The 22,804-nt window shown below is 39.6% G+C and overlaps 1 protein-coding gene across 1 annotated transcript in view; it reads right to left on the bottom strand.

The window, feature by feature from the left end:
• The window catches only part of ngfra (nerve growth factor receptor a (TNFR superfamily, member 16)), a 40,116-nt gene extending 17,856 nt beyond the window's left edge, over positions 1 to 22,260 (bottom strand). The window contains exons 1-3 of the mRNA XM_008416290.3: positions 21,808 to 22,260; positions 19,603 to 19,765; positions 9,161 to 9,523 (exon numbers count right to left, since the gene is read on the bottom strand). Of these exons, the coding sequence (XP_008414512.1) occupies positions 9,161 to 9,523; positions 19,603 to 19,765; positions 21,808 to 21,846 (565 nt within the window). The 5' untranslated portion in view covers positions 21,847 to 22,260. The remainder of the gene's footprint in view (positions 1 to 9,160; positions 9,524 to 19,602; positions 19,766 to 21,807) is intronic.
• Between the last annotated feature and the right edge of the window lie 544 nt (positions 22,261 to 22,804).

The raw sequence follows: 22,804 nt of genomic DNA, 5'->3' as shown, positions 1-22,804 counted from the left end.
CGCTTCTGGCTTTGTTGAGCATTATTAGAACAATTAAAAGTGTCTATTATCAACGTTTAATAACCGGTTTATATTATGCAATAATTTCATTAAAGCTGCAGTGTGTAGCTTTTATAAAAAATGGTTTTACATATTTGTTAAAGTTATCATGTCGTGACAGTAGAAAAAAACCAAGCTCCTCTACCTTCTCCCAGTGATCCCAGTACAAACTGCAGAAACACACCATATATACAGCTGTGGAAAAAATGAAGAGCCCACTGCACTGAAAACCACCTGGTTTTTCCACCAAATATTGATTTCTGAACTCTTCTTGAGTTAAAACATTAGTGTTGTTGTTTCTAAATGAAAATGATTGTTTTCGTTGCATTATTTGAGGTCTGAAAGTTCTGCATCTTTTTTGTTATTTTGAGCATTTCTCATGTTCTGCAAATAAAAACTACATTTTTGCTTGTAATTTTGAAAACATGTCAGTAGTTCATAGAATAAAAGAACAATGTTAATCAGAGAAACTGATAATTTTTTCCAGACTTCTATACCTAATTTTCTCTGCACTAATTTATAGATTATTTTAAGATTAACATATTTGCATGTGCATGCTCTTCTGCATGCTATTCATATTCACTTATATTGAATTACATTTCTCTTAGGTATATGTAAACTTTATCTCTTATGATTATGTTTGTGTTATTAATATTTAACACCTTAGATGGAGTAGCTTGTCAACAAACAAGCAATTTCAGTCACTCTCATGCTCATCCACTCCCCTTTGCTCTCTGCTACGCAACAGCTGGTTCACCACAACATGCCACAAACTAGCTAGGGCTAGTTAGCATGGCCACCAATGATGGTGGATAAACGATTTTCCTGTAACTGCAAGTTGTTTCTCTGCCATTAAAACATTTAGCAGCAAGTACACAGCAGTAATTGGCAGGGCTAAAACCCTCCTCTTGCCTCTGATTGGTGGTTTTTGATCGGGAGTGGTGCAAATGGTAAAAAAAAAAAAAAAACATGTAAAAGTTTAATATAATTTTGCTGTTATAGTTCATTTCCAGCTGAATGAAGCCAGAGGTATATCAGTGCAGTGTGTGTCCTGGTTTTTAATCAGCACCACATTTAATAAAATCTGGAACATCTCGTCTTGCGAATGTTTATTTTCCTGTGCAGAAATAGCTCAAAGAAATCACAGGAAAGCCTGAAGCTTATCCAGAATAAGTCACAATGTTCTCCAGAGGATTAGCTGTAAGGATCACATTTCTCCAGTTTGACTTTCTCCTTATCAGCTCTGATGAATTCTGGGTACAATTTTAGATTTTTATTGACATTTCAGACTGTGGGTTGTAATTGTTCCTCAGTGATCAGCACAGTGTTGCAGAAGCCATGAAGCATGTAACACTACAGCCTCCTGACAATATGACCTATGACCTCCAACCACCAGAAGATGAGACAGTAACGTCCTCCACACTGGAGAAACTCTGTCCTTTACTGGGAGCTTCTGAATTGTCTAAAACTGCTTCTTGTTTCACACCAAAGACTAACAGTAAATTTTAATCCTCACTTAAAAATATAGAAAATATTTGAAGAATGTAAAGTAAAAATGCATTAATGAATAAAAACAGACAGAATTTAAGAAACAGCTAATGCCTTAATTTGTACAAAATTGTAATTTACCATAGAAACTTGAGCAAAATGATTTGTAGCAACTCTATGCTGATGATACTTTGCTTATAACAAATTTACACCATAAATCAATAAATAATTTTTGTTACTTTTGTGAAATCTTTCTATTTTTTAATTCATGCAAGATCAGAGGAGAAGCTTGAATTTAGACAACATTTTGATGAAAATTATTTGTTAATTTCAATGTTTGATTTAACACGACTGTACAGTTCAAATAAATATCATATTTGGATAGAATTAGAAAATGCTTTCCTTTATTTAAATCTTTTTAAATTCAGTGCTACCAAATTTAGTTGTAGTTTTTACTTGATGTGGAATGCTATAAAAGCAAATTATATAGTTTTATTAGTTGTATAGCTATCATACAGCTGTTTATATTCACTTTTCTTCATTTAAAAATATGTGCCAAGTCCTAATTATAGTTAAATTAAAGCTTGCTTGATTTTAAAGGTGAAACATATTCATTTTTTTAACAGTGTGGATCAATAGTTGATCTCCATCAGTTTATTTTAGCATCATTACTTGGGTAATTGCTAATAATCAATGCTTAGGTAGTTTGGGTTTATTTGTTTTTAGATGCGTTTCCACTCTTATTCACTGGTAACAACTGAAATCTTTCACTGAATAATTGAACAGAAATGCATTTCGAGAAACAATATCCTGTTTTTTTTTTTTTTTCCTGAATAAACAGTTTTTATTGACGTTGACCCGAAATAAGTAGGAATCAACCAAGTACTTTACATATTCCTCTACCAGTAGCGCGAGGTAACAGCAGCAGAAATTAAAGTCCCATCATCTTTGTATATTGACTTAGTGGACCATCTCATGAAAAAACATCCACTTAAAGATTGTTAATGTTATATAATTGATTACTTTGAAGACCGACGTGGCGCATAAGAATATTAGTGGACCATTACAGATACTGGCTGCACTTATTCTCTGTTTTTACTGACATGACAGACTGTAAAGCTCCTCCACATTGATTCGCTGCATAATTTACAAACGGTTCTGCATTAAATAGTCCAATGGGATCCTAATGGGCAGCTTACGTAGACATAAAGTTTCTGTTTGTAATTAAGTGTGCATATCGAGAAGTCTGTCAGTGCAGCGGTGATGGGACGACCTGCACAAGGTGGTTTGGTTTCCTGAACGGTGGAAAACAACTCTCAGAAGGCAGAAAGTCAGCACATGTGCATGCCATACTTAGAAACATGCAGAATGCAGAGAGCTATTTACAGCAACAGTATTGATTTGAATCCGTCTGAAAGGAGGGACTGTTTAGAGAAGTCGAAACATGGGCGTCTGTATTACATGCATTTCTTGACCTTTCCTCGGATGTAGTCAGGTTTCCTCAGCTCTGCCATACATCATCCAGCTAATGCCGCGCTGGGTAATGCTATTAGCAATGCAACATGAGCTTGCAAATAGAATAAATTGTGAATGGATGGTGTGAAAAAAAAAGATGTGAAGGTGTGCGGATAGAATAACTTTATGCAGAGTTTGTGAGAAGTTCCTGCCTCTGCTTCTCTCTCAAAAATACTCGACGAGAATCCCTTCCACAGATATGCTGTGTTAAAGATTTGATGCTCATACTTATGTTTTATCTTACTTATCTATTTATCACTCTGTTTAGCAGCATTTAATTTTATTGTCTTAAATATTTCAAAGGAAAAGTTCACAGGCTAAATTAGCGTAGCATGCTTTTGTTGCTAGTGATGAACAAAATTGATCTTAATCTACTTCTCTGTCATATTTGTGGTTTGGTTTGGGTGGAATAGTTTTTAAATTATATGTGAATTAAATTATTAATGAGCCGTTTGTCGGCCCATGGCTTCCCAGACATGCTACCATTAAGTTTAAACTATATAGATTAGCAATAAAACAGAAAAACCTCGAACCCACAACGTTTGTGTCGACTGTAAAACATTGTATAATTTTTTTAAATTGTTTATTAGTTGCCTTTAAAGCTGCAGAATGCAAGATTAAAAAAAACATATTTTCCATATTTATTAAAACTCTCACCATATTATGACCGTATGGAAGAAACGATGTGTGAGAATAAATTGAGGTCCTCCACATCCTACCGTTTTGCTAAAATGCAACAATCCCAGTCAAAAACAACTAATCAGAGCCAGGAGTAGTATCTTAGTGCTGTCGATCACCATTGTGTACGTGTTGCTAAATGTGTTGGGAAAAACAAATTATTGCTAAAGGAAAACTATCTGCCATCCTTAATCGATATGCTAACTGGGATTAGCATCTGTGGCAGTCTGTGTTGTGGTGAACCAGCTGTAACTTAGCAAAGAGCAGGTGAGCACAAGAGTGATTGACAGCACTAAGACCCTTCTCCTGGCTTCGATTTGTTGTTTCTGACTTGCTGGTGTATTTCTGCAGTTATTACTGGGAGCACTGGGAGAAGGCAGAAGATTTATTTCACAGTTTATCTGTCTTACTGTCACAACATCCATCCAGCCATCCATTTTCTTTACACCCTTGTCCCTTAGTGGGGTCAGGAGGGTTGCTAGTGCCTATCTCCAGCTAACGTACATCATAATAATAAAATAATTTATGTAAAAAGTTTACATACTTTAGCTTTAACCCAAAAATAGAAGCATCGCCTGTATAAAGAAAACTGTAGAGATTACTGGACCTCAGGACTAAATTGTATCATTTTGACCAAAACCACTGATCTTCTCACAGCATGTGTCACATAGGATTGAAGGTGAGAGCGCTGCGTCTTTATAGCTGCTCTCTTATTTTTACATTTCTCCGTTCTGCAGACTTGAACCCGGCTGGCCGCAGACCGGAGTGCAGCCCCGAGGCCCAACAGGGGGCTGAAAGGTGCAACTGAACCTTTAACAATCCCAGTTTGGCTTCGGCGGGTTTAAAACGCTCATGAAATGGAATAAAACTAGCCTGGGATTTTTATGAGAGTGGGGCTGTGTCGGGGATGTGTTTATTACCGGGGTGTGGACACAAGAGCGAGGAGGAAAATGATTTAATTTTTACGAGCCACTGAGGTCTTTATGGTGAATTTAACCCCAGGGTCTTTTGTAGAGGTTGATGTCTCGGCTTCTGCCAGTTCAGGGTGGAGATGAGCAACTATCAGGCTCTGCAAAATGTACAAAGACCTCTTTATCAGCCGCCAAACACTCTCCTTCTGTCTCAGCTGAGCCTCTATCACAACTGCCTGGCGTGCATGCATCACACACACACACACACGCATACACACACACACACACACACACACACGCACACACACACACATATACACTCATGCTACAAATTATTCAAGTGAGCGCTCTGTCTTCTGTTTGGGAGCGTTAATAGAAAGAGTGGAGGGGAGGGCAGACAGAGAGGCAGAGTGTTGGAAGAGAGCGGGGCGGGGGTGCAGACGAACAGAGAAGCTGCTGTAAAGTGCTCTGATTAGAAGGAGTAATTATACTGCAGCGGCAAAGACACTGAATGCACACTGGACAGCTTCCATCACTCCACTCGCCTGTCCACTCGAGGGCCACTGTGGGAAGAGACGGGAGGTGATGGACTCTCTAATAAAGAGAGAAGTCTGGCGTTATCTGTGTGTTCAATCTTCCCTTCTCCTCAGGACAAACACTCCAGCGCAGGCTGAAACTTTCCAAACTGAACAGCACCAAGATGTTCCGCTGAACTGCGCGAGGCGAATGCCGGTTCGCAGATCAAAAAAAGGTCCACATGTGTGCAACACCCGGGGTTTAATGAAAAATGCAGCAGTGGAATTACACTTGGCAGGAGGAAGAGAAGAGCGCGCGCGCTCTTTGAATTGTTTTTCAGCTATTAGCTGTGAAAAAACTAAGAAGAATTTTTGATTTATTGTTATGGTAAAATTCTGGAAAAACACAAAATCTTACCAAGTATTTTTGCTATAGTTTTAGTGCAAATATCTCGGTGCACTTTAAATAAGACAAAACTAACTTTTCAGCAAGATATAGGAAATAATTTTAAGTCAATAATCCCTTAATATTGATTAAAAACTTACTAGCTCCATTGGCTGAATTTTTTTCACTTATAGCAAGACATTTTTCACATGCTGTAAGTTTACAAATGTGCCATTAGAACTAGTACTTTTTTAATCAATATTAAGGTAAAGTTAGGTAATTTTATTTATATAGCACATTTTCAGCAACAAGGCAATTCAAAGTGCTTTACATGAATTAAAGTGAAACTCAAAAAAAATAATCAATAAGGAACTATTTACTTAAATCAAGCTCCTATATCTTGCTGAAAAGTTACTTTTAAGTTAGTATACTTAAAATTAGACAAAATTAAAGAAAGGAGACAAAATACTGGGTAAGATTTTATGTTTCTGCAATGAAAACAAAACGGTATGATCAAAAATGTTATTTTAGTATTTTCTCCACTTTTAGTTCCACGAGGCAAATTAAAAAATATGATTAAATGCACTTACTGTGTACTGCTTAGTGATGTAAAAGCTTATTGCAGATAAGATTTGTGTTTGTTAAATGCTATGCCATGCAGTAACCATCCTGCAAAACTATTTATTACCTAAAAATTAAGTAATAAATCTTTTTTTAATCATAGCCTTTATCGTTATCACAATAGCACCACGAAATATCGCGATAAAATTCTAAGTCCACATCTCTATCAGCTCTATTGATTCCGAACGCTCATAAAGAGTCTAAATCTTGTACAAGAGAGAGAGCGCGAATGTGTGTGTCCTAAAGTCATGTGTGTGTGTGTGTGTGTGCGTGCGTGCGTGTGTGTGTGTGTGTGTGTGTGTGTGTGTGTTTGTGCACGCTCAGAGGTCACTCAGCGAAACCTGAGCGCGAGCAGAAGAAATCCCAGAACTCATATCGACCCCGTTCACCGTAGAACACCAGCACAGCACATATGCTGAAGCTCTCCGTCTGTTTTCATCCCGGCCTCTTTCTCTTTCTCTGTCTCTGACGCTGCTTTGTGTAACTGACACTCGCTGACAGCTGGATGTGAAGTAGGGACTTTTTTTGGGATTCGCATCTTCACCACAGTGTGTGCAAAGTTCAAGAAAGACTCCGAGGCGAAATTAAAAGTACTTCTCGTGTGTTTAAATGGATTCAGAAACAGGAAGTGAGTCCCCAGATGGGTAACTTATTTTTATGTTCGCTGCAGGAAAAAATCTTTATCAAGGACCACCATGAAGGTTTGGTAACACCATCACAGCGTGTGTGTCTGCAGCCATTATCCCCACAGGAACGAACTCGCTGTTTAACAGGACTTTCCTTTCATAAGGTCACTTATGATGCCATCTCTAGCATCTACCATTATGGCTGCTATCGTGCCATCAGGCAGGTCAAAGTTGAGCAGCCTGGGTGGGCGATAAATGGGCAGCAAAAGGCTGCATTGTAGCTAATGTACATCGATATTTTGTAAGCCGGTTTGGCTGTATCTCTGGAATCTGGTGGCATGCAACGTAAAATGCAGCGGAGAGAGAATTGGAGTTTGCATAAAGGTAAATATTGGTGCAGACTGGACGAAAATGTATTTGCTCTTCCTCCACAACATCAACACGTCCAGATCTTATCATTCAACGCTCCATTTCTACACATTCAGTGTCGTTACAGTTGATTAAAGGGGGAATTTAAACCATTTATGTGCCCTGCAAAAACACAAAGTATTTTTGTCTCATTTCTAATGCAGTTATCTTAGTAAACTTGAAATAAGACACTAACAAAGTTTCAGCGAGAAACAGGAGTTTAATTCCTTAATATTGATGGAAGAAAACACATTTTTCCAAGTGAAATAATCTGAACTATTACTTTTTTTTAAAATCAATATTAAAGCTCCTATATCTGGCTGAAAAGTTGTTTGTAAGTTAGTTTGGTCTTATTTCAAGTGAACTGAGATATTTGGACTAGAAACCAGATGGAAACTGCTTGGTAACATTTAGTGTTTTTGCAGTTTGGCCCTTTGCACGTTAACAATGAAGTGTTAAAAGATGTTCTAGCTTTCTAACCTTCTCAGAGCTGAAAGCAACCATACAGTCTATGAAACTTTCAGCAAGAGGGAGTTATCTTTTTTTACAGTTTTTTTTCTTCCAAGAAGTCAGCACTGCCACCCAAGACAACGCCGAGGTCAATTCCCCACCTCGCCTGACCCGTGTGAATTTACAGCTTCCTGGGTTTGCAAGCCACCTTTACTGCTGGACAAAAAGCTTGGCAGTGTTTTTGTGGGCGTGCAGGTTATTGATCGTCTCTCTGTTGACACTGCTGCAGTCTTTGACCTTTTAATGCTAAAACTTTCAACTTCCAGCTGACCAAGCCCGACCTTTCACCATGCGTGTTCACGCAGACGCATGTGCGGGTCGCCCCTGCTGGTTTTGTTCAAGTGTGATTGAGAATTATATGAGGCTTCCAACGCCGATCTGAAATAACTTACGGCACTTTGTGGGCTGGAAACGTCTCGTGTGTTTGGGCGAAGGTGCAGTCATGCCTAGTTTGTGTTGAAGACTAACCGCCTGCTCAGGTCAGACCAAATAATATTCAGCAGTTAGACTGGAGGAGATTTCTTTAACTGAAATGAGAAAAAGACCTGAATGCATCCCCAGGAAACTAACTTAAGTAAAGAGTGCAAACGGTTCTGACTGTGTTGTGGGTTGTGTCATTATTTGGGATTTTATCTTGTCTTTTAGACCGAATCAGATGCATTCTCAGACCTTGATTCATTCTCAGTGAGAGGCTGAGCCAAAACCACATAGCAGCATCTGGAAGCACATCGCTGATGGCAAAAACTATAAACTGAATCCAGGTCAAAAAGTCACTTCAGAATGCTGATTCTGACACAAATATTATCCTTTCATTCCCTGTCGTTCCAAGCAGCAGATGGGTTTCCATTTGTCTTAAAATTGCACAAATAGGGATTATGAAAATAAAATTGCTAAACGGAAACACAAACATTTTTTGATGAGGTGTTGGGTTTGTTTTGGCTGTATCGAAATGTGTGTATTTTGCAAAACTGTAATGTAAACACTTTTTTGCATCACATGAGTCAGGATCAACAACTGGACATTACTACTGCCGGAAAAGACGAAGAAGACGACAGGAAGTAGGTGGAAGATGACAGAGCAGCACATTTTTTAACGACTTATCGTGCGAACAAATTTATTTACGTGTGATTTTAATTTGTGTTTCCTACTTAATGGAAACATCTCGATTATGAAATTGTGTTTTTTTCAACATTAGTGGAATATCAAAGTTTTGCACACATTTGTAGTGGAAAAACAGCTACCGATTATTTTTTTAGGGTTCTTTCCTAAAAATGACTAATTCAAAAACCAGCCCAGTCTTTTGAACAGCCATAACATCGCTCCCCCTCAAAAATTGAGAATTAAATCACTTCTAAAGCTTACTAACTCAAAAACTGATGCAACTGCATGTCACACATGCATGAAGGATTTGTCAATATTGGTATGAGAGAAGCTTGGAGTCAGAAATTCAAGCAGCAGGCTTACTGTGGCAGACGGAGTCACTGATGGGCGTGCACTCAGCCAGCTGAGTCTCGATGTCTTCCTCACAGATGGTGCAGGGTAAACAGGGTTCCAGGTAGCTCTCCCGGTCAGAAAACGTCTCGTCCACGCACTCCTCACATATGGTGTCGTGGTAAGCATCGCAGTGCGAGTAAACACCCTGTCCCAGCGGGCACACAGTGCACGGCTCACATCGTCCAGAGACGCTGTTGAAGTAGAAGTTGTACTTGCAGACGCATTTGGCGTCGTTGGAGTCGGTGCAGGGAGTCTCCATCCGCATCAGGCCGGTACACTGGGTGCACGGCTTGCACTTCTCCGTGTGGCTGTAGTTCTCCGAGTAGGTCTCACCTGCAGGTCAGAAGATGAAACCAGGCAAGTGAGTCAGAGGAAAAGCAAGAAGAGCCAATGGAATATGAGAAGATAAAACAGATAAACAGTGAATCTAATGGCATTAATCATGTTTACTGCACATTCATTAGCAGGAAGGACACATTGATCCACAGGGCTCTCAGTGATTTGCGCTGCAGGACAAGAAAGGTGCTCTTGTCGGCTAGCGAGTCAAAAGCCTCGGGTTCCTAATTATGATATCGATCTGCATGTGTTTGTGCTGCACTGAGTAAACGTCTACAGCCTCAGTCAAACACAACAAGTAAAATCCAGCCTGTGCAAATACTCAGACTTAACCTAGAATTAAACATTGCTACATTTTAAAGACAGTTACGCCCTCTTGCTGTAAATCTTACTCATTTTGCTGTTCTGCAGATTTGGATCAGATCTGGCTCAAAAGAATCAGAGATCCTGAGCTGCTCACTTGAATGACTTGTAAAGCTTGAAAACATGACTATCATGTCTGCTTAGCAAGAGCTTCAGCATGCCTGGAAGCTGTATTACAATCCAGTTTTATCAGTTCTGATCACGAGTTACTGTAGAGTGGACTATAAGGAATATTTCAGTAAAATCTAACCTAATATACCGCAGTAAAAAAAATGTTTTATTGAATTCTGAAATTAGAAATGAGACAATGGGAATGTAGTTAAATCTGTGCTCATGAAAATGTAATGTAGCAGAAGTAATTTGCACTAAAAAGCTATTTTTAAAAGCACAAATTGTGATAGAATAATTCAAATGAATGGGTTCAGTATATATTAGGAAGTAATCACAACTTTAAACAATTCTTATTGGTGATAAGTAAATATCTTTAACCATTTTCCAGAATGTTTTGCTTTGATATTTAACGTTTTGATGACTTAATACATCAAAAATGTATTGAGGCAAAACTTCTTACATCACTAACTAATTTCACTGGTAAGTATGTTTTTCATAATCTTTGGCTAAAATCTGTTTTTGAGTTTATAGACTAAATGAGAATGGTTGAGGCGTTAATGCATTCACTTTGAACACACACCATCAACATATGACACCTTCCAAAATTTTTATAGTGATGAATATTAATCACTAATAAATAAACATCATCAACAATTCCAGTTTTGAAAACTGCTCAACAAAGTCAGAAATTATTGTTTGTCGTTTCATCGTTTATAATCTTACATGCTACTTTTCTAACTTCCTGTAAAAACCAGCTGTGTTTTATTCTTGGCTTAAACAAGAATAACATGGTTAGTTTTGTTTCTGTCCTCCACAATAACTAAAGTGTTAGAGATGTTACTTAGGATTAAATTTGCCATAATATGGCAGAATAATAATTATAATAAGTACAATTTTGATTAAGAATTATAAATGTTACATTTATGAATTAATATACTATATTTTTACTGTCATATTAAGTAGCTCTTGTAATTGTAATTGTTTTTTTTATGATGTGGATGCCAGGAAGTGTAACCATCGTCACGGCAACGGCTAATGGGGATCTAAACAAACATAAAAACATATATTTCTACTTCTGGTTAAGATTCCAGATAATGAGTAGTCTGTTGAGAGACTAAACATATTTTATTTACATCTCAACTAGAGGATTTTATTGAAAAAGTTGCTTCTGACTTAGTTGTACAGCGGAAAACGACCAAGAAGTCTCCATTATTTACAGTCAATCAGCATTCCTGCTAGCAAATAGCATGTTAAGTATGTTGTTATTTCAGTTTCCAATGCTGTGCCACCATGCTGCCTTCTTGGCAACGTTTATAACTAAAATAAAAAGTTGACAATGTGTCCACAACGTCTTCACCTTCCATCGATTTTTGGAAGGACTGTGAGCAATAACGACTCTAGAAAACAGCTGAGATGTGAAGAGGCACGCTGAATAAAAAGGGGTAAAAGCTGTTGCGACTAATTGCCTGCTGCTTTTCAATTACTTCACACACTTCAGATTTGCTCTCCAGGAACATTTGGCAACAGGAGGATTTAGGAGAGTTCATCACTGAGGAAGTGATGACCTCAAGTTAGCTTGGGTCTGACGCTGAAGAGTTCCTCAGGGCGCTGCGTATTCTATTAATATTACATGTTCATATAGAATTATTTTCAGATATAATTGGATGCCTGCTGAATTATGCATACAGTGAGAGAAAGTGTTTATGTGCCATACGAGCACGCCTTGGTGGTTGAAAAAGATGCGTGAGGGGCTGATGGGAGGGAGATTTAAAAAAACAGAAAAACCTGCAGCTCAGATTCATTACACAAGCAGCTTCAATTGCGTTTTGCTTTTCTGTGACGTGCCAAACACGAGAGCGGTCACCTTGTGAAAGCTGCGGTTCAGAAAGGAGCACACTTTGATCCCTAAGACGATCCGTACACCATGAAAGTTTCACAGCATGACACCATGAAACAGGAATGAATGTAAAAGCTGCTTCTTAAACCGCTTAATTAACACCAGGGTTTGATTTTCAAAGTTACAAAACAAGGATTCTGCTACGTTTACTCTGGTTGGAATCGTATTGTTTGGGTTGCAATGACATAAATCATCAAGATTTACTGAACCGCAAATGAAACCACATGCGTTGACGTGTGGGACGTTTGCACAACTCTTATCTGCCTCTCCATATGTTCCAGAGTGTGCTGCTTTCTTTTTTTTTCTTCATGAGAACTGCTTAAGGGTTTGTCGTGTTGAGCAACCGCGTATTGTCAGTGTGAAAACCCCCGCAGCAATGTCCCAGCACTCCTCTTTTTCCTTCTAAACCTCCCTGGCAACTCAGCGTTGGCAGCGGCTGAAGTTTTAAACACCTTGTAAACAGCGGTGCAGCCGAGCCCTGTCACATTATACAGGCAGACAGAGAGGAGCAGATGGGGGTAACGATAGGGAGACAGGTATGGAGGAGAGGGGACGATGTGCAAGCAACCAGCAGATTTGCTCGAATGAATCTCGAGGCAGCTTGACGGCGACATAATCGGAAACGGTCTCCGAGGGTGGTCTGGAGCTCAAAGTCCAAACCTAATCTAAAAAACATAATTTAGTAATCAAAGTGCTGACGGCTGCAGGAGGAAGGGTCAAGTAAAATAGATTAACTGGAGACTCCTGTGAGCGCTGCTCCCTACGTACCGTCAAATATTGACCTTTTGTAACTACGTCACTTAATCATTCAAGGCGCCACGATGGAGGTTAGCAGTGAGGGACAGAGCAACTGAAATTGTTTTCCAAAGTTGTTTTTGCCAGTTTATTCATGACTTACATTTGTTCAAGTCCAGCTAATTTGTCTGTTAACGTGACACACCTGATTGGGGCTCATAGGCGGCCGTATTTAAAAAAAAAATTGGAAACGGCTAGCTTAGAAACCGACTCCTACCATCACATGATTTATGTCATTATGTCATAAACAGCGTTTCCCCTTAAACCGGAGCAGCATTAAAAACGTACAGAAGACGAGATGCTAACCAGTTTTTTCCATACATGCTAGGCTACATGACGGTGCTGGGTTGTCTCCATGGTTACTAACCGTTAGACACGTACCTTCGCCATATTGTAATATCTTTCTAATCATACTAACTTATAGAGTATATGAACGTTGGTCTTCTTACCTTGTATAAAGTGTGAGCTGCAAATAAATCCGCGTTTACACCGACTGTCGTTATGATTGACGGCGGCGCCGTATCTTTAAAAGTTATACAATAAAATGACAAGTTTTTTTTTTTGTATCTGGCGTCTCCTCTCGCTCCTGTTAGCATGAGGAGAGCGACAGTGACCGAGTTCCAGATAAACAACAGAACTCCAAGGTAAACGATTATTTGAATTAGTTGAGCTTGAAGGCTTTTGTTTCCTTTGCAGTCAAGCTGAACCAGTAAAGCTCCTTTTCTCATTCATATCAATTATCCCGCAGCATGCAGGCTGCTTCCTCGCTCATTTCAGCTCGTATGCATGGGCCCTCTCTTCACAGTGCCTGCGTGTAAACATTTATAAACGTGACCATATGCAGCCACAGAGGAGGTGTGCCGCGGACCCAATTTATGCGTCAGCACTTTTATCCAGAGCTAAAAGGAGAAAGTTAAAGGCCATCAAGACAAAAACGGGGAGTGCCTTTCTTAAATAAAATATGAGATTCTTTCTAATTGTCCCCAGCTGAGCGATGAAACGAGTATTTAGAGTCACGAAGTTGGTTGATGGGAAAGTGAGATGTGAGTGGGGGGCTTGTTGCACTTTGAATGTGCCACTTCAGCCCCCCTCACGTTTTTTTGGTCCCATTAGTGTCATTAATAATGTAGCGGTGGATGTCCTTGAAACTGCTCAATGATCTTCACAATCAGCTCTTTTGAGTGGGAGCTTTTAGTGACGCTGGAAATTTCTGCCCCTCCACAAAATGTCCCACATTTCCCTCCCACATAAACTGGTGACCTTTTGTTTAGGGAGGATAAATTATCAACATTTGAAAAGATGTTTGACAGCTGAATTTTTTTTCCGTTTATTTTAAACTTTACTGTGTTTAATCAACGTCCCACTTCATTGGTTGACCTTCTCCAAATTTGAAACAGGTGTTTTAAAATTTTCCCAAATTTATGAAAAGGGAAGAGGGAAGGTTTGTGTTGGATAGTAAACATTTATGGTTAAATAAGAATCTACAAAGTAAAGTCTGTGTAGTTAAGTGCCATCTATCTCTACTTCAAGTGGAGAACGAATCGCATGATGCAGAAGTGAAGGTTTGGCTTAAAGATTTATGTTTGGGACTCTTTCTTTAGACTAAATTCAAACTTTAATTGAACTTTAGTTTGTTTTTGTAGAAAGTTTGGTGTATTTGAGAAGGTATGGACCAAAAAAGCAAACTCTGGTCCCCCTAAAAACCCAGGTTTCAGCCTGGTAGAGGTGAACTCTGGTGCAGTTCAAATGAATATGTGAACGCCAAGTGGACCTAAAGAGGAGGAAGAGGGCCATAGTGCGTGCAGGGCATTCTGGGTAAATACAGCCAAGCGGTTGTGAAAAAAATAGCTTGTAGTCTTTTGCCAAAGACAAAAAAAAAAATCCTACGCCACTATTTTTGTTTGCAAAGAAGTTGTGTTTTTGTTTTCTTTCAGGTTTTTGTGTCGTTTCTTTCAGCAGTTCTTAGTGCAGCGCCCCCACAGGCGAGGCGGGGAACAGGTGTTTCAAAGAGTTTGGTTTGTTTGACTTAGTGTAGGTGAAAATGTAACAAATGTTACAACTCTACTGGACTATCGTGTGAAAACACTGCTAAAGTCAGATGCAAATGTAGTTTTCCATGTTGTATTAAAGCATGAATGGATCAGAATCGGTCACGTTTCGTATTGATCAAATCTGATCTCTAAACTCTGAGACGTAAATTCAAAATCCAATCTTTAAAGTGAATGAAACAAATCATGTTGCAGGAACAACAACACTCTTCAGTGGGAATGGTGTTACTGACTGAAGCAGACTCTGTTTTCAGCATGAGTGAGGAGTTCCTAATATTTAAAATTAAGTTGTATTTTATGTATTTTATAACTTTGAACAACCAGAGTGCCTTCGGTCAGAAGCTTGTTTCAGATCCACTGTAACGCAGACTGCTACAAGAGATCACCAGCTACAGAAACTCTTTGAAGAAACTTAGTTTGAGCTATTTTAGCTACTTTTATAAATTTTGGAGTACTTATTACTTTAGACCAACATTTAACTTTATACTTTTAATATCAGAGCAAAACTCTTATTAGTTTACAAATGTAGAATGAACTTAGATAGTACCATCTACTTAACAACCCTGAACAAGAATCAAACATGTAGAACCAACATTTAGCTTTGTACAAATCTAGAACTCAACCCAGAACAACTGGAACCAACATTTAGTTTTATCAGAACAAGAATCCAGAGAAACTCTTACTAGTTTATAAATTATGGACTACCAAGTTTTATACTTTTACTTTTTTCTTTCTTTTGGTTTTGTTGTTTTGTTTGTATTTCCTTCTAATTCATATAAATAAAATGACCTTACCCAAGGTTTCCCCCAGAAAACGTGCTAAGCCCTGGTGGTTGGGGCGCTCAGCAGTCATTCAGTCAGCAGCCCATCGTGTTTTTGAGTTAAAAAAATGTTTAAATTTGACAGGAAATTTGAAAATATCACTTGATAATTATGTATTATTGAAAGGTTGGAAGAGTAATACCTGAACACCAACAATAAAGTCTTAAAAAATGCAAACATTTTAAAAAGACTTAACTAAATAAGCAATGCTTCGCCTGGTGGGGACACAAGCAAAGCCTGGTGGCCCACCAGGCTTGTAATACACTAGGGCAAACCCTGCTTACCTATTTTTATTATTATTATTTTAAAGTATTTTGAATTGATTGAATTTTGCGCATTGTTGTGTGTTATACCCCTGCATCCTGTTTTAATAGTTTTCTCTCTGCTTTGAAGTAGAATCTCTGCTTATCCTCACTTCATTCATCTCCATCCAAAGTTTGGAGCGGTTCCTGATGCTCGGCTCCAGACCTCAGCCAGACATGCCTGTGATTCCACTTTCCTTCCTCCTGAAATCCCCGGAGATTCACAGTCTCATCATGCTTTTTTCTCAGTCATTCAGCCCGTTTTCACTTCAAACCTCTCTGAATGCTTCACTAAGTGAGGCAGGTTCGCTCTGTGGTCCTGTTTCCCCCGACCACAGAGAGAAGTGGAGGAGACTAATAAATATTTCAGGGCTACTGATGCACATCCCGGGCCAGGAAGACTACAGTTGGGTGGGGAGGGGGTCTAACCAACAGGAAGTGGGACGTTGAAGGGTTCTCATGGTAAATACAGATATGTTCATGCGTACCATGAAGCAGGAAATGGATTCGTCAAATTTTGCTCATTAATTATTCACCTCACCACTTCAGAAAATGTATTTATGGTGTCTGTTTTTTTTATTTTTTATAGTAGGTCAGCTTTTAACCTCAATATAAATCCAGCTCAGCTTTATTATTTATTGTGTGTGCTCTTGTAAGCCACACACACACGCACACACACACACACGCACACACACACACACACACACACACACACACACACACACACACACACACACACACACACACACACACACACACACACACACACACTGAGATTATATCTGCTTTAACTGAAACAAACAAAAAAAAACACTCACACCAGAAATTGGGTGCAACCTCTCGGGTATTCTGGCTTAATTGTTGAGTGTTTATCAGCTGTGACTACCATTCCTGTACAGCGGAGCCGGCTAATTGTTCACTATTGGAGGCACAATAGGCTTTTCAATATGGTCTAATTAACTGGATCAAATGGGTGAAGATAGACTGATGTAACAGTATGCATGATAAATGAGCAGATCGTGCCCTTTGGTGCCTGGCTTTTCTAATACCATCTTATCCGCTAATACAGAGGATGACTCATAGTTACTGCAAGTAGGGGAGGGGGGGGCGGCACAGTGGAGTAAAGCAAAAAAAGAAAGGAGACGTGACAACGGTTTGTGGGATTTGGTGCGAAACGTTTAAATCCAGGGCAGACAGTGCAGGAAAAACAAGTGTTTGCAGTTATTATGTGACGATAAAATAAACTTCTAACAACATCTGAGCAAAGATGTTGATCAGAAATACTTTTGCATGCATTATCTGATGATGTCGATCAGTTATTTTGTTCACTTTTAGAGAAATTTCTAACATTTTTGATGCAAAAGCGTTAGAATAGAGCTTCAATTCGAAGCGTTTCTCGCACTGCGGCGCTCCTGCTTGGATTTCACGCCTGCACCTTTTCTAACTCTGACTTTGATGGGGTTGTTTTGTGTGAAATTGGCTCACAGCATTTGTGTCCTTTTTAGTTTTTACCCTGTGGTACTGTCACACTAGATGCTGACAACGAAAAAAAAAAACTCTCCCTGAACCTTTTGCTGCAAGTGTGGGAAATGAGGGAAAAAAAGGTATAAAATAAAGGCTTATTTAGAAAAAGAAAACTTTTTAAAGGGAAGAAAGAATGCTTGACTCATAACTAAACAGTGCTGACATTACTGAGTCAGTGTTGGATCCTAAAAACTTGTTTTGTTGTACACAGGATGTGAAACAGTATTTATTTATACATAAATGTCTGAAATCAGCGACCTAAACTTTAATGCATGCTTAGAAAAGTAAACACAAACAACACAAAGGGTAAAAATAGCTGCTAGGATGCAACACGGAGACTCCTGAATTCAGAGGAAAACATTTATTTGCAGCTTTTTTTTTTTCTCTTGTTTGAAGCTGAATGTTTTTCCGGCTTTGGACCAAAGAGTAAGAGCTAATGGTTTGCAGCTTAAGTCGAACTGTAGGCACATTTGGACCCACTTAAAACAATACAAGTGTTTTATCTTAAGAAAACACTGAAGTCTTACCTTATATCCAAATTGAAAAATTGGCTGTAGTAATTTACTTTGGACTTGATTTTCAAGAAAGATTATTTAACTCTACAAATATTCCAAACTGATTCCCTATAACTCTTTTATTCTGCACAGATGCTCCAATGTGCAAATATTTACTCTTTTAATTTAAGCAACCTTTACTCAGCTCACTGCAAACTGATTCTTACTCAGCAGCTGCAGAAAACACACATCATCTAACAGGATGGATCATTATTTTTAGCTTGCAGGATGAAGGTGTGCAACACTTACTAAAGACAAGATTACAGTCTGGAAATCTAAGATGAATGTTGCTTCAATCTAGCATTAAAAACATTGAATATAAAGCATAAAATAAGTGTGCTTATTCAATTAGTGAGGTTCTAGTTTCAAGTTCAACAGCTAATTAAGGGGTAGAATATTCCTGTTTCTGCAGAAATGTATCAGGCTTCTGCTAAATTCTAAAGAAAGTGCCAAACATTTTGTATGTTGATTCACTTATAGACTCATAAAAATGCTGTTAGTTATGATGCATTTATTTCAATATTTTATCTACCAATCTTCAATCAGAACCAATCAATTGGTGGAGAAAAACCTTTTTTTTAGTTTACGTTTATGCCATTTGTTGTTCATTTCCTGTTTGTTGGAGATTCTGCATTACCACTTTAGCCTATGTTTACTGAAATATAACGTTTGAATTCAAGAAGTTTTCCAAGTACGTTAGGAAAAGTGGAATGACTCTGAACATGACTAACTCGGATATTTCTTCACACAAACTTTGCTCATCTATTCCTCAAAAGACTGTTAAACTTTCTCAAACTTTTCTCCTTGCGCTCAAAACTTTTCTCCTCTCGGATCAAATCTCCATTTGCAAACCTCTCTGCTCGCTTGCGAAAAAACATTTTCTGCTCGGTTGGAACAAAAATGCACCGTCGCCTGGCAACCTCTCAGCCAATAGAATGCAAGTGTTATACTGGGTGCGTTTGTTTTCTTCTAGTGGGCGTGCCTGTGTGGCTGCTATAGATTGTAGCAACTGGTTATTTTTTGTCACAGTCGATGGTAGCCATGCAGGGACACCCACTAGAGGGAAACAAGCGCACCCAGTATAACACTTTCATTCTATTGGCTGAGAGGTTGCCAGGCAACAGTGCATTTTTGTTCCATGCAAGCAGAAAATGATTCACAAGCGAGCAGAGACAAGCGGAGATTTTATCTGAGCAGAGACAAGTTTTGGATGTGAGGAGAAAGTTTGAGGAAGCAGAGTGAACGTTTGAAAGAGAGCAGAAGTTTGGAGTACAAGTTTTGAGAAGAGAGACATGAAATCCTGCTTTCAAACTGAAAATGTGTGCTTTCGAGTTACGGCAGAAAAATCCCCCCATGCAGCTACATTTGTCTGTTTTTTAACACGGATATCATCTTGACAATAAGAATGAAGGCTGGATTTGTCTCAATCCACCATCCCTGTGCGGGACTCTGAGGTGGTTTCCCTCATTATCGATTCCCCATTGGCACAAAAGCAGTAGCCAGTGATGACCTAGCATTTACAAATCAATCTGTCAGGACTTGCCAATGAGGAGGTTTATTGCTGACATGCCTGAAAACGATAGTCACGCGTATTGAGTCTGATGAGTTCGATGCACATGCATGTACAAAAGAGGTGCAAACCATGAGAAATCATTACTCACTGTCCAAACACTGAGCGCAGACAGTCTGAGCGGCGCCACATTCCTTCACCACGCCCTCTCCAGGTGGACACTCCATGCAGCATTCCCCGCTGGTGGTGAACTGGCCAGAGTCGCATTCAACGTTCAGCGCCCGCTCCGTCTTGGACGCCAGCGCTAACGTCGCCTGGCAGAGTAGAGACAGACGTATTACACCAAACAGGCAAACTGGTGGAATAGATTACTGCCAGGTGGATAACCTGTTCTAAAAAGGTTCACCATAAATCATTGTGCCTGCCTGTATTGGAAAGACTTTGCACTAACCTGCCATGTAACCTGGCTTAATAGCTCCCCTAAAGGCACATCAGCTCTAATAGCGAACCTGAAACGCAGGCAGGCCGGGCAGGAGCCATAAAGTCATGTATGCACAACATTACCCACATGCCCGTCCTACTTAACGTCCAAAGGTGAGAGCTAGACGCAGCCTCTCTCTGCTTGTGATTAACGCAAACACTTCAGCTTCACTGTTTCTGGGCAGTGTTCATTAAAAGCAGCGCTGCTTCTCCGTCACTCTCCAGTGTTTCCTGACTCAAACATATTAAACTAATTCTCTCTCCATAGATATAACTCAAGCACTTGAGATAAAAATACGTAGACCTGTCACAATAATCAATAGATTAATTAATTGCATGATAGATCAAAGCAAACTCAGTCATTTCCATTGGCATGATTTATCTCTTCTTTTCTCTCTTTCAACCAAAAACTGCAGTTTGGTGCAAAGACAGTTTTATTAGAAAGACTTAAAAATTCATTTTACTTCTTCCATTATTATTTTGCCATTACATTACTTAGAAATGGTCTCAAAACTACAATCACTTTTGGAACAATTTATCGTCCAGCAAAATCTTTTATGGCGACAGGCCTAAATAAACGTGCATATTTCTTCTGACAGGTAACTGCTGTAATACACCGTTTAATTTAAAACTGTCGCAGGCTCTGATCTTGTCTGATATGACTTACTTCTGCTTCTTACTTCTCCCGGTCTGCTCTTGTTTCTCATTTTCCCTTCTGACATATTTACCGTTTAACTCACTGGCACAAGAACTGAAGTTAAATGACAAGAATTTGCAACCAGTTTCTTCTTCAGAAGAAAAAAAATATGATTATCCTGCATCACTTTCATGTCCTGTGGCTTTTATTATGTAATAAGTAAAACCTCATTTCCAGCTAATTCACATATGCTGAGACATCTTTTTTTCCCTGCCTCTCATTGGTCGCTCCCCTCCTCTCTCTGCTTTCATTCAGAAACAGATGTACCAAGCAGCCAGCATCTCCCCTCCTGCCTCTCTCTCATTCCTGCTCTCCCGTTTTCTCTGCTCTTCTTTTCCTCGTCATTCCCCATCAGCTCATCGTCATCTTCTGCACGAGTCTCGGGTTTTTATTTTTATTTTATTTTATTTTAAACACCATACATGCATTCCACCTGACCACAAAAAAAAAAAAAAAGCTTAGTCCTGGATTTTTCACTCAGCTGAAACACATTTAGGTCAAGTTGGGTAAATAAAAATTGGAGCCACCATTAAGCCACAAAGCAACACAGCTGCGATGTGCTTCGTTTGTCCTCTTGTCAATTTCATGGCCAATTTGTGAGTTTATTTCTAAATTTAATTCTACCAAAGTGCAGCGACTGCTGTGACTCTCTTGCGCCAGCTGTCATAACAGAGTGTCCCCTCACATCCAGGGCTGTTTGCATGATGACTGAGCCTTGCAGCCCAATTAGACCAGCTGCTGTGAATGTGAACATAGCAGAGAGCCCCCCATATGCTTCATTGTTAACTTTCTTGATTATAACCCGGGTTTTTATGCAGAAAACTTGAAAACGTCCCATGCTCTTGCTGAGTGCATCTATTTTGGAATCAAAATCCACTGAAATGACAGTAGCTTCAAAGAATCCCCAGTTCTCTGGGAAATCCCAGCAGCAGGATAAAACGCAGCAGAAAGGCTGGAGTGTGTTAATGTGACATTACCTTGGCGCAGAACATTAACCTGCATGAGACACCTGCAGGATTTGCCCTCAATTAACACCCGAGCAGGGAAACTTTCAAGCGAAACTTCAGTAATAAGTTTATTAACGCGTTACCGCTGCGTGTATTTTACAGGAAACGCGTAAAATAACACGCATTTCTAAATAACTAAGTCCCGCAGAAGTCAGGGAAAGCCACGACTCACCAAGGCGCACAGAATCACCAGCGGTAAGGTAGCAGTCATCCTTCTTCGTACGCAGGAGTCGCATGAAACGGATCTGGAGCAGGGAAATGCGGCGCTATGTGGAGGAGAGCCGTGCGGCAGAAGCGCTCATCTTAATTCCAGAGGCACGGATTGTTGTCGGATTGGGATTAAGAGTCCGCACCGTCGCGCGTCTGTCCGGGAAACCTCCGCACCGTGGAGTCGGATGGAAGAGACTCCGCAGCCTCCCAGCAGCGCCGCTGTTACTCTGGCCAGCGGCACACGCAGAAGTGATATAAAGGAGAGGAGGTGGAGGAGGAGGAGGAGGAAGAGACGGTCCTGTCCGGAGAGCTGCTCAGCTGCAAGTGCACTGCGGAGGAGCGGAGAGGAGAGAGTCACGTCCAGCCTCCGGTTTATCACTCCTCCTGATGGTTCTGCAGCAGAACCTGATCCCCCCACATTAGCTCGGCCCTATTGCAACAGTAGCAGTAACTAGCTTCGATCACACCGACTGGAATATCATTTAAATCGAAGTTGATCCCTTTTTATTTGCTTATATTATAGACAATCTTTATATTACATCAGTGGATCATGTTGAAGGTGAAGATCTTGTCTTGTTTGGAATAATTTCACACAGATTAGTGAGAGGATCCAGCAGGTCAAAGGTCAAGGAGCCAGGGCTCCCTCAGTTAAAACACACACACACACACACACACACACACACACACACACACACACACGAAGCCCGGCTTCAACGTTTTCATTTTCCATTTCCCGACTTTGTTTTATAATATATTTTTATTTTCAATTGACAGACTAACACAAAGTACTGCATAAGGTGAAGTGAGGTAATACAAATGAAAATCTGAAAAGTGTGGCATGCATTTGTATTCTGATTTACCCGGCATTGAGAGGGTTTAGGGAGGGTTCGTCTGATGCCACAGACCTCATGTTATACGACGAGCCAGAAGAAAGTTTTCAAAAGTCCAGAAGCAAACAA

The sequence above is a fragment of the Poecilia reticulata genome, chromosome 8 (assembly GCF_904066995.2).
Source record: "Poecilia reticulata chromosome 8, P_reticulata-male-v2, whole genome shotgun sequence".
Lineage (NCBI taxonomy): Eukaryota > Metazoa > Chordata > Actinopteri > Cyprinodontiformes > Poeciliidae > Poecilia > Poecilia reticulata.
Note: the sequence above shows the minus strand (reverse complement) of the source record. Positions and strands in the feature narration are given on the sequence as shown.